Source organism: Hyaena hyaena, unplaced genomic scaffold, assembly GCF_003009895.1.
Source record: "Hyaena hyaena isolate Hyena2069 unplaced genomic scaffold, ASM300989v1 scaffold_7, whole genome shotgun sequence".
NCBI lineage: Eukaryota > Metazoa > Chordata > Mammalia > Carnivora > Hyaenidae > Hyaena > Hyaena hyaena.
In genome coordinates, this window is record NW_024080639.1 from 2,243,697 (window position 1) to 2,256,995 (window position 13,299).

The window sequence follows — 13,299 nt, forward strand, 5'->3', positions numbered from 1 at the left end:
CAGATTCCCTTTTATGGAAATATGTCAGTATCTGACTGGACCATGCATGTTCTGAGAACATATCCTACAATAAATATCCTTTTTATCTAAATACTGATTAGACAATATTTAAGATTTATTGTCATGCACCAAAAGAACACAAAACTCCACATTAAACAAATGAAGAAGGATTAAAGCACGGACAAGTGTCATATGGTAAATGGCAAGAGTGAAAGTGCAGCAAGTTCAGGTTCTAACTACAATGAAAGATCTGGAAAGGTGTTGAACCATGTTTTTTTTAATTTTTGAAGAGGGTTATAAGCCCATTTAAAGAGTCATTACTACAAGATCCACAAATCAAGTAAAATGTACACTAAAAAGCCATTCCTAGGAAAACAGACATCCATCAATTAACAAAGTTCACTTAATCAGTCTCCTTAGCCCTGCCTACCATGGGCAGCATACATAGAAGAGCATGTGACACATAACCTTAAGGAATCCTTACTCACAAATTAAATGGATTCTTACCTAGAAAAAGAGAAAGATGTGAGTAAAGCTGGATTACAGTACAGTGACACCAAGTCCTTAGCGGCATATATGGAGTGTAATTCATAGTATAATTCAGTGGCTGAGTCACATGCCTTACCTTTTATGAATGAGATAGTCCTCCAGGATGTCAAGGCAGCGTACCATCTGAGAGAAGATGAGCACTTTGTGACCTCCGGCTTTCATTTTGGGAAGCAATTTATCTATAAGGACCAATTTACCAGCAGACTGGATCATTGCTTGAAGATGAAAATCAGAAGCAGCTGGATTATACGTATCCCTAAATTCTCCAAGTATTTTCTCCTCAGCACCTGTCAAAGACACGTAAGAAGACAGCATCAGTGCACAAATGCAGGCAGCTCCCGGTTGCTTTCTTTTAAAAACAAATCAAAATTAGTGCTCCTCTGTGCTTTTGTAACACATTAAACTTTTCTGATGAGAGGTAGACTGTTTTTATTAGTATTATTTATGTTTGTGACTAAACATCCACCAACACCAGACTATAATTTCATTGAAGATATGGGCAATGTCTTAAAGCATCTTATTATCTGTCCAGAGCCCTGGCAAACGCCTTATACAAATTTATGTTTCCTAAATATTTAATGAATGCTATTAGGGAAAGAATTAATGAAAATATGGTCCTAATAGTAGGTGAGTAAACATATTTTTTTAAACAAACATCTATTATTTAAATACTGACAGGACAATGATCATCACAGAGGGTGATCGCAATTAATCTGGATGTGTCTGTGGGTGTCCTCATGGTCATGAAAACAAAGACAATTAAAAGGGAAGTCAAGTTATAGGTCTTTGTGATGCATTCTTCCTCCAGAGAGTCTCAGCACTATTATAGGCTCTCTGCCTGTCTGGTCATTAAAGAATAACAGGACTGAAAAAGAGTTCATTACAGGGCTAAAAAGCCACATGTCTTAGATAAGGATGGGATTATATTCCTAGGAGTAAGCGAAAAGATTTACAGAGAGAATGTTAGTAGAGAACCTAATAAGACTTTAAAAAGGAACAGGATTACAGCACAAAAACTGAGACACTAACTGGAGACCTGGACTGCAAAGAGACCAGGAAGAAGAAAAATGTAAATCCAGAGGCCCAAAAGTAGGCTGTGCTGTCTCTGCCCACAAGGAGGATTCTACTGCAGGGGAAATTCCAGTCCACAGTAGACCAAAGGCAAGTCCTGCCCCTGCAACCTCACATGTGATCATGGGGCAGCCAGATGCTCAAACACCAGAGTGGTGCGTCACTGCCTTTCCTTGTAATAGCCACTGCTACTGTTGGTTGTTGTTGTTGCTGTTGTTTATTCATGAGCACTTGTTCAAAGAAATAGTATTTGCTTGTAATCCTTTATAGCTACCTTTGATAAGATATGGATGATTGCAGCACTTCCTGAGCTCCATCATGGTATTGACCAAGTTAGGCACATTGGTCTGCCCTGCTCCTTTGGATAAAAAGGAGAAGTTCTTCTCCAAAATAGCCCGATAGTATTTCTTTTGAATGTTAGTAAGTTCCACTTCAATGATCGTTTCTTCCTTTGGTGCCAGCTTCTTCTCCACATCTTCTTTCAATCGCCTCAACATCATAGGTTTCAGGATAGCCTGAAGTTTTTGCACCTGTATAAGAAAATGATGAAAAGATACATAGCGTATATGCGCATTTAGTTACAAATACATATACACGATCACAGTGATAAGAGATTTGATGCATCTGTTTACAAAGACCAAGGAGGATACCTGTTCTTCTGTCTTGAGGTCCCCAAATTCTTGCATAAATGTTGATTCAGAAGGAAACCTTAAAGGTTCTAGAAAGTGAAGAAGACTGAATAGTTCTTCAACTGTATTTTGGAGAGGCGTGCCAGTCAAAAGCACCTTGTGTTCCTACATGAAGCAAGAAGAATTCATGTCACATACCACAGTACTAAAATTATATGAAAGCTGACACAGGTTATCAAATATTCAGTGTTTTTCAAAAGCAAGTATCTTTTCCAACCATAATTTTTAAGAGTAAACTCAAAATACATCGCTACTCACAAATCTTCACTAATTTACTTTCTCAATTGGCTTTTGAAAAACTATTATCATTCTCGTAATACTTCTCTCTGCAGGTTATTTTTACTTATTCATGCTTTAAAAGAAAAGTTCTAAATAATTAAGAAGCATATTTTAGATTTTCTCAAAGAACTAGACCTTTCAAGTACAAAGAAAGTATTTGTTTCTTCTGTACTCAACCATTCTTGGTATGGTGATTTGTACACAAAATGGTTCTCATTCTTTGTAATGTGGCTAATCATCACTTGACTTCACAGAAATACAATTCTCAGATCATTAAGGCTACAATGCAACAATATGAAGAGCTGACTGGAACATGCTTCTAAACTAGAGTTGCATTACAAATTAAACATAATAGTAAGAGGAAACAGACAAGGTATTCCTTTCTTTTTTTTCTTTTTTTTTTTAAATATTTTTATTTATTTCTAGGAGAGAGAGAGAGACAGCGTGAACAGGGGAGGGTCAGAGAGAGAGGGAGACACAGACTGTGAAACAGGCTCCAGGCTCTGAGCTGGCAGTCAGCACAGAGCCCGACGCGGGGCTCGAACCCACAAACCGCGAGATCATGACCTAAGCGAAAGTCGGACGCTTAACCGACTAAGCCACCCAGGCGCCCCAGACAAGGTATTTCTAATGATAGTATGAATTATCTTTTAAAATTTGATTTGACAGTATCTCTAAAATTCCCAAGCTAAATATTTGTATGTGTACCTGTATATCTGCATAAGCATGTATATGGCAGTAAATGTTCCGTCTAGAAAGACACACACTAATCTATAAATACTGGAGCAGGAAGTGGAACTACAGGGTGGGTATCAATGGGGATTAAAAAGGAGGACTTCAATGCTTTCTTGTATGTAGTTTTGCATACTGGAGTTATTTGTTCAGGGGTCCATGTACTAATTATGTGAAGTTAATGAAATGAAAATGTTAAAAAAATGCAAAAGACTCAGATTTGAAATAAGCAAACACACTAGCAAGAAGATGACTTTTAAAAATCCCATTTATTAATTATAACCAACATATGCTAAGCATGTGAAATTTTGTTCCTTAGTAATTAAACCAAAACAGGAAACATAAAAAAACCTCAGCACAGACCGAAATCAGATATACCCATACTTTAAAATTGAAAAAGGAGTACGTTTAGCGTTAGTTCTCTTCCTCTGCATTTCACTAATTAGCTAGGAAACTGAATGAAGTCAAAATAATGATAAGTTACTTACCAGATTCATGAGCTTCAGACCTTCAAGAAGTTTACAATTTTTATTTTTTAACCTATGTGCTTCATCAATAATCACACAACGCCATTCAATTGCATTAAGCTCTCCACAGCCACCAAGAATCATTTCAAAAGTGGTGATGATGGCTTGGAATCTGTAAGCTCCTCGAATGATACGCCCCTAGAAATTTATTATCAAATACAGTAATTTGCTAGAATGTCTTCATCACAATTTTTAATTCCTGTCAAATTGCATACAAACACATCTAAAGACATCTGCTACAAAACATTTTCCACTGAAATTTTTATATATGCATATATTTTCTTTAAATGAGGTTTAGCATTAAAACTGTATTAGTGTTTTCAAGAATAATAAAAAATGTATACCAACACAATGATTTAATTTATAATTATATTCAAATAAGTATTCCCTGATAAAATGTTTTATAGTTTTTAAGAGTTATAGTAATAATTTTAGATCAAGAAAGAAATGGCCATTACAAAACTGGCCAGTAAAATTTCAATTTGAGTGTTTATTGTTTACAGCCATGCATTCACACATCAATGGCAAATAAATAGTTGACATCAAAATTAACCACCTGAGTTGTTCATTCAGCAAATATTTATTGAGTGTCTATGTGCCAGACCTTGTTCTAGATGCTGGAGATATGGCAGTAAATAAAATACAAATAATTATCCAAGTGGAACTTACATTCCAATTATTCAAATGCCACATAGCCATTAAGAAAAAAAAATTTTTTTTTTAAGTTAGGAAGTACTAAGGGCTGTGAAATAAAACTGGGATAAAGAGTAAGTATGGGATCAGAGGTGACCACTATAATGTTATGAATTGGCTGGGAGGCCATTACTAAGAAGTGACATTTGAGCAAAGTCCTGAAGATGAGGGAGAAACCCAGGTGATACCCAGAGGTCTAGTGGAGAAAGCATTCTTGGAAGGAGTAGCCAAGTGTGAAGGCCCTCATATGGGAGTATCTTTGGCCGTCTTCACATAATAGTAAGAATGCCGAGTGGTTGAAACCCATTGAGTGTGGAGGGGATGAAGCTGTACTCAGACTTGAAAGTGTACTAAGGACTTAGTTCTTTCTCTGAGCAAGAAGCTATTGGAGGGTTTTGGGACAAGAAGTGCCATGGTTTGACATATATTTTAAAAGAATAGTTTTGGCTTCTGTGGTAAAAAATAGTCTGAAAGAGGCTAAGGACAGATGATAGAGACCATTTAAGGGAAAAAATAGTCTGAAAGAGGCCAAGGACAGATCATAGAGACAGTTAAGGGACTGCCATATTAATCCAAGCAAGAGAGCATCATTGGAAGTCATGAGAAATATTCAGTTCTAGATGTATTTTGAAGGGAGAGCCCACAGGGTTTGCTAAAGGATAGGTATAAAATGAGATAAAAAGAGTATTCAAGCTTAACTGCAGAATTTTTTAGCTTGAACAACCAGAAGGTGGTGCTACTATTTACTACAAAGAGAAAATTCAGGATTTTGGACATGTTATATTTGAGACAACTACTAGATATCCAAGTGGAATAGTTGAACAGGCATTTGGATAGGACTCTGGAATTCAGGAAAGAGGAGAGAGTTCGTGATAAGATTTGGGAGTTTCTAGCAGTATAGATGGGATTCAAGTTGTAGGACTGAATGGAACCTCTGATGGAATGAGTATGGATATGTAAGTATCTGAAGACAGAGCTCTGGGTCACCCCCAAGTTCAGATAGGGAAGATAAAAAGGAACCAATAAAAGGGGCTTGAGAAAGAATGGGTGATGATATAGGACAGTACAATATCCTGGAAGCCAAGTCAAGGGAATATTTAAATGGGACTGAAAACTAAAAACTATCAACTGAAAACTATTAGGGATCAGGAGAAATGAAGGGTTAAGAAAGATTGTATATTCTGATTTTTTTTTTAATTTTTTTTTTTTTATATTTTATTTATTTCTAGGAGAGAGAGAGACAGCGTGAACAGGGGAGGGTCAGAGAGAGGGAGTCACAGACTGAAACAGGCTCCAGGCTCTGAGCTGGCAGTCAGCACAGAGCCCGACGCGGGGCTCGAACCCACGAACCGTGAGATCATGACCTAAGCGAAAGTCGGACGCTTAACCGACTAAGCCACCCAGGCGCCCCTGTATATTCTGATTTAGAGTTTAATTCCTACTATTGAAATATATCATGGCCATCAAATTGATCCAGTAGATTATTATTAGAACAGGGGTAAAGTTTAAGGCCATGGCATTTATACAGCTCTAACAACCTGGGATAGAATGCTTTCAGTTAAAGGGAAACACAATGTTTAAGAATAAGAGCTTTTGAGTCTAAGTAACCTGGGTTTATTAATCCTAGTTTTGCTGGGATTTTGGAGAAAACTATATAACTTCTTTCTACCTCAGTTTCCTCATTTATAAATGGGGCTAATGTTATTACCTATTTACAAGGTAGGCATTACAAATAGTAAGTGAAATACTGTATCTAAAATGTAAGGCATACTGCCTGGCACATGATAAATACTCAATAAATGTTTGTGATTATTAGTGTTCTTATCTCTGTTACTTTTTTCAGGGTAAGTCAGAAAATGTTAGCATAATTTTATTACTACTATGATGTCAAGCTATTAAATAAGTCGAAAAAGCAGAAGGTACGTATTCAATTAATTTATGTTAAAATATACCTGAAAGAGTTAGCTCAAAGTTTAATCTGTATTTAAAGCACAATTCTATTTATTTCATTTTTAAAGGAAACATTTTTACCTTTTAAAATTTTCAACGTGTTAGAAAGTATTCTTCTAGAACGTATAACATTTACAACAAAAATATAATATTTAACATATTCTATTCAGTTTATAACACATCAAGAATCTTTTAGCGTTTTTGGTTATCATGTTTATATCAAGTTTATATGAGACATATATTAAAATTATAACCGTGTTAAACATCTTTAAACTCCTAAAATTTTAATTATACCTTCTCTATATATATTCTATGATACCATACACCTCTTAAATTCTACAAATGTATGATTGGGAAGAATAAAACACTATAGAAGGAAATCAAACTATAATCCAACTGAAATGTCATAGGCTTGAAAGGTACAAAGGTGACAGTTTCAATAAAACTGAGGAATAACTAAGGGGTTAAACAGATGCTTAATTTCATAGGAAATGTAATTGTTTCAACCATAAAAGTAAGAGGGACAATGAGGTTGAAGGAACTAAATCAATTCATCCATTCTCAGCCTCCAATAGGTAGAAAATCTGTTACAATTGGGAAGAAAAGCAGTAGAAAGCTGGGTGCATTACCTTACTTCAACCTGCATCATATCCCTTGACCGGGCTATATGTTATAATGATTCTTATAAAATAAAAGAATTAGTGAAAGAAAAATAAAATGTTAAGGTGCTACTGAGGCAGAGTTTGAGGCAATAAACCTATTCCAATTAAAAAGTATAATTTTGTGTGAACTGTGTTTTTATTGACTTTATTATTTCTTAATAAAATTCTTAATCTAAAAGAGTCCTATTACCACTCAGAACTGCAACTAGCACGTAATGCTTTCTAGACTGAACTTTCTGCTAGAAAATTCTTTATTATGATATCATCTCTTAATTTTATGTTGTGTGTATTTAGTTGAAAAATAAGAAGTCTCCTGTTAAAGAATAAGAGACCAAAGTAAAACAGAAAATGTGCCTTTAGGATTCAGGGGGAGAAAAAAGCCACCAAACCGCCAGAGTACTGGAATAACCAATCCAAAGGGGAAAAAGATATAGAGGTGTGCTTGTATCTGCATACAAAACAAACAAGCCACACTTTAAAATATGTCTAAAAATCAAAATCCTTTGAACATGAAAGAGAACCTATGGTTTCATATGAATAAGCATATAAACCCACTGTGTTCACTGAAGATTTAAATTCTTAAAATGGAGGGAAAAAACTGGAGGATGATCAAAGAGACAGATATAATTCTAAAAATAAATTTAATATGCATTTAAAAGCAATTAGGAAAATAACTATTCTAGTTGAAGAATTAGGGCTATAATCAAATTTAGTACATTTGTATAAATCAGCACACTTTATAGTGAACTAGAACATGAACCTAATTCCTTGTCATTGTTCTCTTCAGCTACTAAAATTTACTGGAAAATAGATAGGGCAAATAAAAAGACTGAACTAAGATGTTGGTAGGCAAATAAAATCCATCCTAAATTTGAAAATAATGAATGTGTAGTAATTAGCTTTTTCAAACCTGACCTTTCAAACAACGAACAAAATCACCAGCAACACACCTGTGAGTCCCTGAAGTACATCTCATATTGCTGTATCATCTGTCTGCTAATCAGGCTCCCATGATAAACCACAACATTAATATCAGTCCATGTACGGAATTCTCTCTCCCAGTTTGCAATAGTAGAAAGTGGAGCAATAATCAGGAAAGGTCCTCTTATACCAGTCAGAAGGATTTCGTAGAGGAATGTAATTGATTGAATGGTTTTGCCAAGACCCATTTCATCTGCTAAAATGCAGTTTCGTCTGAAATAAACAAATATATCGTCCATATATACATTGGGTTTTTCTGTACACTACAATGTTCTTAAAGATAAATATACAAAAATGAGCAAAGATCAAGTTAAAATACTTGCATCTGTAAAAACATAAAAGTTGCTAAAATACATATCATTATTTATATATATAAAATTATAATCTTATTATAATCCTGAAGAGGGAAAACTAGATTTTTGTAGCTCCAAAATAAAGATATCACCTGTTAGAGGTATCATTTTGTCAAAGGATGAAATGGCAAGAGGAAGGCAAACTACATATAGAATTTTTTCAGGAAGCAACTATTAAATACCTTCTATATCTCAGGGACAGTATGAGAAGATGGGATACAAAAGAAATAGAACATGTTCTCTGCCTTCCAGGGGCTTATATCTATCAAAGAAGCAGACATGCAAATAAATAAATAAATAGTCATGCAATGTGCTATCATAGAAGCACAAATACAGCACTGATTTTCAACTTGGGCTATGCATTAGAAGAACGTAAAAGCCTGAAAGAAACACAGATACCCAGGGCTTTCCTTCTACACATTATGATTCAATGTGAATGGAGTAGGATAAAAGCACCTACAATTTTTTTTTTTTTAATATTTTTTATTTATTTCTAGGAGAGAGACAGACAGACAGACAGACAGCGTGAGCAGGGGAGGGTCAGAGAGAGAGGGAGTCACAGACTCCGAAAGAGGCTCCAGGCTCTGAGCTGGCAGTCAGCACAGAGCCCGACGCGGGGCTCGAACCCACGAACCGCGAGATCATGACCTAAGTGAAAGTCGGACGCTTAACCGACTAAGCCACCCAGGCGCCCCATTTTTTTTTGAAAAAAGTTCTACAGATGATGGTAATATATGGCCAGTTGCGAATCATCAGAGTGAAGTTTATTAAGAAGCTCAGAAGAGTAAGGGTCCAACTCTGGCAAAAAGAGATGGTAGAAGAGATCCCTTTCAGAGAGGAGGTTAGTAACAGGTAGGATTTTGCCAGAGAGCACAGCCAAGGAGTAGAGGTATGAAGAACAAGATCAACTGGGAGACTACAAATATGATTTTGAGATGAGGGTAAAACAAGGAGGGTATTACTAAGATATGAAGAGGTCATACATAAAGAAGGTTAGACATCATTGTGTTATACAATGGGAGTCAGTGAAAAGTTTTAAAGAAACATGATGAGACTGGGTTTGTATTTTGAAGTTTACTCAGGTTCTGCTGTGGTTATTCGAAGGTGAGGTGACTAGAAGCTGGGACACTAATTGGCGAAGTACTGTAATAATGCAGGAAACAATGGTGGCCACTTGGACTAAGGGAGGGGGGGACAAAGAGGAGAGAAAGTTAATTAAGATTTGGAATGATTTGGACTTAGTGGCCAAACCAGATATACATGGTGTTGGATGACAGCCAGATTTGAGTCTGGGTGACTAAACGAATTGCATTATTAGTATTATTATTTTTTAAGTGGGCTCCATGCCCAACATGGGGCATGAACTCATAATCCTGAGATCAAGAGTTGCATGCTCTACTGACTGAGCTGGCCAGGTGCCCATGAATCATGTTATTCTTAACTGAAATACAAAATATGGAGGAAGAATAAGTTTGGTATGGAGGAATCAGGAAATGATACGGTTAATTTTGAATTTTGTGTTTAAAGAGTTGGTGAGATAGACTTTAAGGATAACAAGAGGCAAACAGAAATAAGGGCTTGGAGTGAGTTCAAGGCCTTAGTTAGAGATAGAGATAGGAGACCATTAGGATGTTGTTGATAAGTGAAGGCACAGGGAGGGTGTGGAGAACAAACCTGTACTAGCAGAGAACAAAAGAGGAACTTCAGGAAGAAAAGCAACACTGAAAGGGTAGGCAGAAGAAGGAAAACCAGCAGACCTGAAAGTCACAGGGTCTGGACAGAGTCACACTATGGAAGCTGCTGGGGGCAAAAATGGGGGAAAGTTTAGAGAAGGAGCAACTAACACCCACAGCAGCAAGGACACAGTAAATTAGGGCTAAAAAGTACCCCGCGGATTGGGAAACAGAGCATTACAAACATAGAAAATCAAATCCAAACAACAGGTTTAAAGAGAGCTAGAGATGAGGAAATGGGAAGAGTCTGTATGGGCTGTTCTTCCTAGAAATTACAAAGAGGGCTCAAGGCAGCCAGACAGGGAAACAGAGCCAAGAAGAGAAGGTTTATCTTTTTCTTTCTTGTATTTCTATGACAGGTTAAACCCAGATTTGTTGGCAGAGTGAAGGGACAGCACTAGTCTTGAGAGGGCTTGAAGATGTGGGAGTGGGGGGAGAGTGGACAGAAGTGAGGTCCTGAGAAAACTGGGTAAGCTGCATGTCAAGAACGAAGGTGGCAGCCTGAGCCTTTGTCCTGGGGAGGCACCTTTTAACTTCCGGGACATGAGGACCAGGTAAGAAAAGCTACGAAGCGAGCCTCGAGCCTGACTGTGGAGGCGGGCCGGGCTCCTCTGTGGAGCAGTCACACAGGGGAGGAGGGCCGGGCTGTGACAGAGGGCCTGAGGGAAGTGCTGAAAGTTTAAAACAAGCAATGGAGCACATGGGGAAAGGTACTGATGCGGGAATACAAGTAAACCAACATTCTGTTAACTATTTTCCCTGGAAGGTTCTCTTGGGAAAAATGATAGTCAATATTTAGAAAATATAAACTGGAAGAAAGAGTGCTGTGAGAGGTAACAGGTCACCCCTAACTCCATGTAACTATGTCTCATGACTCCCCATTATCCCATTACTCCCCACAACTCAGAAGAACCAAGTGAGGAGTAAGAACACAGAAGAATGATTCTGAATAAAAGCATCATCAAATTTTTGCTATTATTACTACTAATAATGCTTTGTTTGCTCTTTTGTATACGCCACCACACTTTATCAATCATGGGTCCGTTTTTCACTTCTTTTGCAATTATCTTTTCCTCTCAGTAAAAAAGTGAGATAACATTCCACAGCATTTTGAACAACTTGGAAAATAATTAAAGGGGCAAATTTATTACTAGGTTCTTATATTTTGATATCTTTTCTTTTTTTTTTTTAAAGTAGGCTCGATGCACAGCGTGGGGCTTGAACTCATGACCCTGAGACTGAGAGAGTTGCATGCTCCACTGACTGAGCGACCCAGGCGCCCCTTATATTTTGATTTCTACTCCTCATCAATTGTGGACAATCTGCTTCTTTGAAGACTTAAACAACAGACCTACCTAATTCTTACTGATATAACTGCTCACACTTTACTAATCAGATTCAATTTCTGGCAGACAGCAGTATAAACTGATAAAGAGAAAAATATTCTGTAACATAACAGATGTTTTTGTGACAGTAAGAAAGGTATTTCAAATTTTATTATTAATCATCTTAATTAATCATCTGATTGGCGTACCTTTAAAGGAAAGAGCTGAAGTCAAAATCCTAAATTATAACTTACCTAATTTCCTGAGGTATTCTCACGTTCAATTATAAAAATTCCATGAAAGTAACAATATAGCAACATCAGCACTTAGCTTATATAACATATTTTGACACATATAATAAAACAACACACTAAATTTTCTTCTATTAAGATATACTACATACCTATTGTACCAATTGAATAAGAGCCAGTTGAGTCCTTCCAGTTGATATTCCCTGAGTTGATTGCCATTTTTATAGTCCCTGGATTGATCAATTTTTTTCCAAATATTAGCAGGAGGACGATCCTTTGTAGAGAAACAAAGAAGGATGTATTTCAGAATTTTTTAATCTTCCATATATCTCATACATGGTAAAAGTATTGCTTTTAATTATAGAAACATAACATTATATGGTGTTATGACAAAATTTTACAAATATCTAAAGATGAAATTAGTTCTGCACAAACTCTTCCACAAAAATGAAGAAGGCAGCATATGTCAACTCATTCCATGAAGCCCTGATACTAAAATCAATGATATTACAAAAACTCACTACAAATAACCTAATGAATACAGAAGCAAAAATTCACAACACAATTTTAACAAACGGGATCCAATACTGAAAAGGATCATGACCAAGTGAATTTTTCCAAGGAATGGAAGGTAGTTTAAATTTAAAAATTAATCAATGTTGATCGACAGACTAAAAACAAAAATAGGTAATCTCAAAAGATGTGGAAAAGGGATTTAAAAAGCCCAACACTTATTCCTGATAAAAATACTAATTAAAGTTTGAATAGATGGGAACTTCCTCATCTGATAAGGTACATCTAAGAAAAGAGCCAAAGTTAACATCATACTTAATGGTTAAAGACTGAATGCTTTCTCCTTAAGACTGGAAAAAGGTAAGCATGTCCACTGTCCCCACTTTTATTCAACACTGTACTACAGGTTCTAACATGTGCAATCAATTAAAAGAAATAAGGCATTAAGATTAGAAATGAAGAGGTAAAACTAAATTCATAGAAGACATGATTTGTCTATGGACAAATCCTATGGAATCTACAACAAAGTTAAACTAAAAAGTGATTTTATTAGCAAGATTGCATGATATAAGATCAATATACAGAAAAATATATCCTACCATTGTAGAAACAATTATAAACACATTAAAAAATACCATCGTAGGACAATATCCAAAATATGCACTATTTAGGAAGATATATCACAAAAGTCATGTAAGACTGGTATATTTAAAACTATAAAACACTGCTGAGAGAAATTAAATTATGAAAGAAGATGTATATAAACAGACTCTCAGAGACTGAGACTCAACATTGTTGTTAATTCCTTCCAACTGTAAAACAGATTCAATCTAACTCAACCAAAATCCCAGTAATGTTTCTGTAGAAATTGACATGCTGATTCTAAAACCACATGTAAATATAAAAGACCAGAAATATCCCAAACACCCTGAGAATTAATAAAGTTGGAGGATTTATATAATGATTTCAAGATTTGTAAAAGTTAAAGAAT

The 13,299-nt window shown here is 36.0% G+C and overlaps 1 protein-coding gene across 8 annotated transcripts in view; it reads right to left on the bottom strand.

The window, feature by feature from the left end:
- The window catches only part of CHD9 (chromodomain helicase DNA binding protein 9), a 155,792-nt gene that overhangs the window by 67,517 nt on the left and 74,976 nt on the right, over positions 1 to 13,299 (bottom strand). For all 8 annotated transcript variants that reach the window (XM_039241375.1, XM_039241365.1, XM_039241356.1 and 5 more), the window contains exons 10-15: positions 11,948 to 12,069; positions 8,103 to 8,346; positions 3,809 to 3,985; positions 2,271 to 2,414; positions 1,895 to 2,150; positions 626 to 836 (exon numbers count right to left, since the gene is read on the bottom strand). In XM_039241375.1, coding sequence (XP_039097306.1) covers positions 626 to 836; positions 1,895 to 2,150; positions 2,271 to 2,414; positions 3,809 to 3,985; positions 8,103 to 8,346; positions 11,948 to 12,069 — 1,154 coding nt within the window. The remainder of the gene's footprint in view (positions 1 to 625; positions 837 to 1,894; positions 2,151 to 2,270; positions 2,415 to 3,808; positions 3,986 to 8,102; positions 8,347 to 11,947; positions 12,070 to 13,299) is intronic.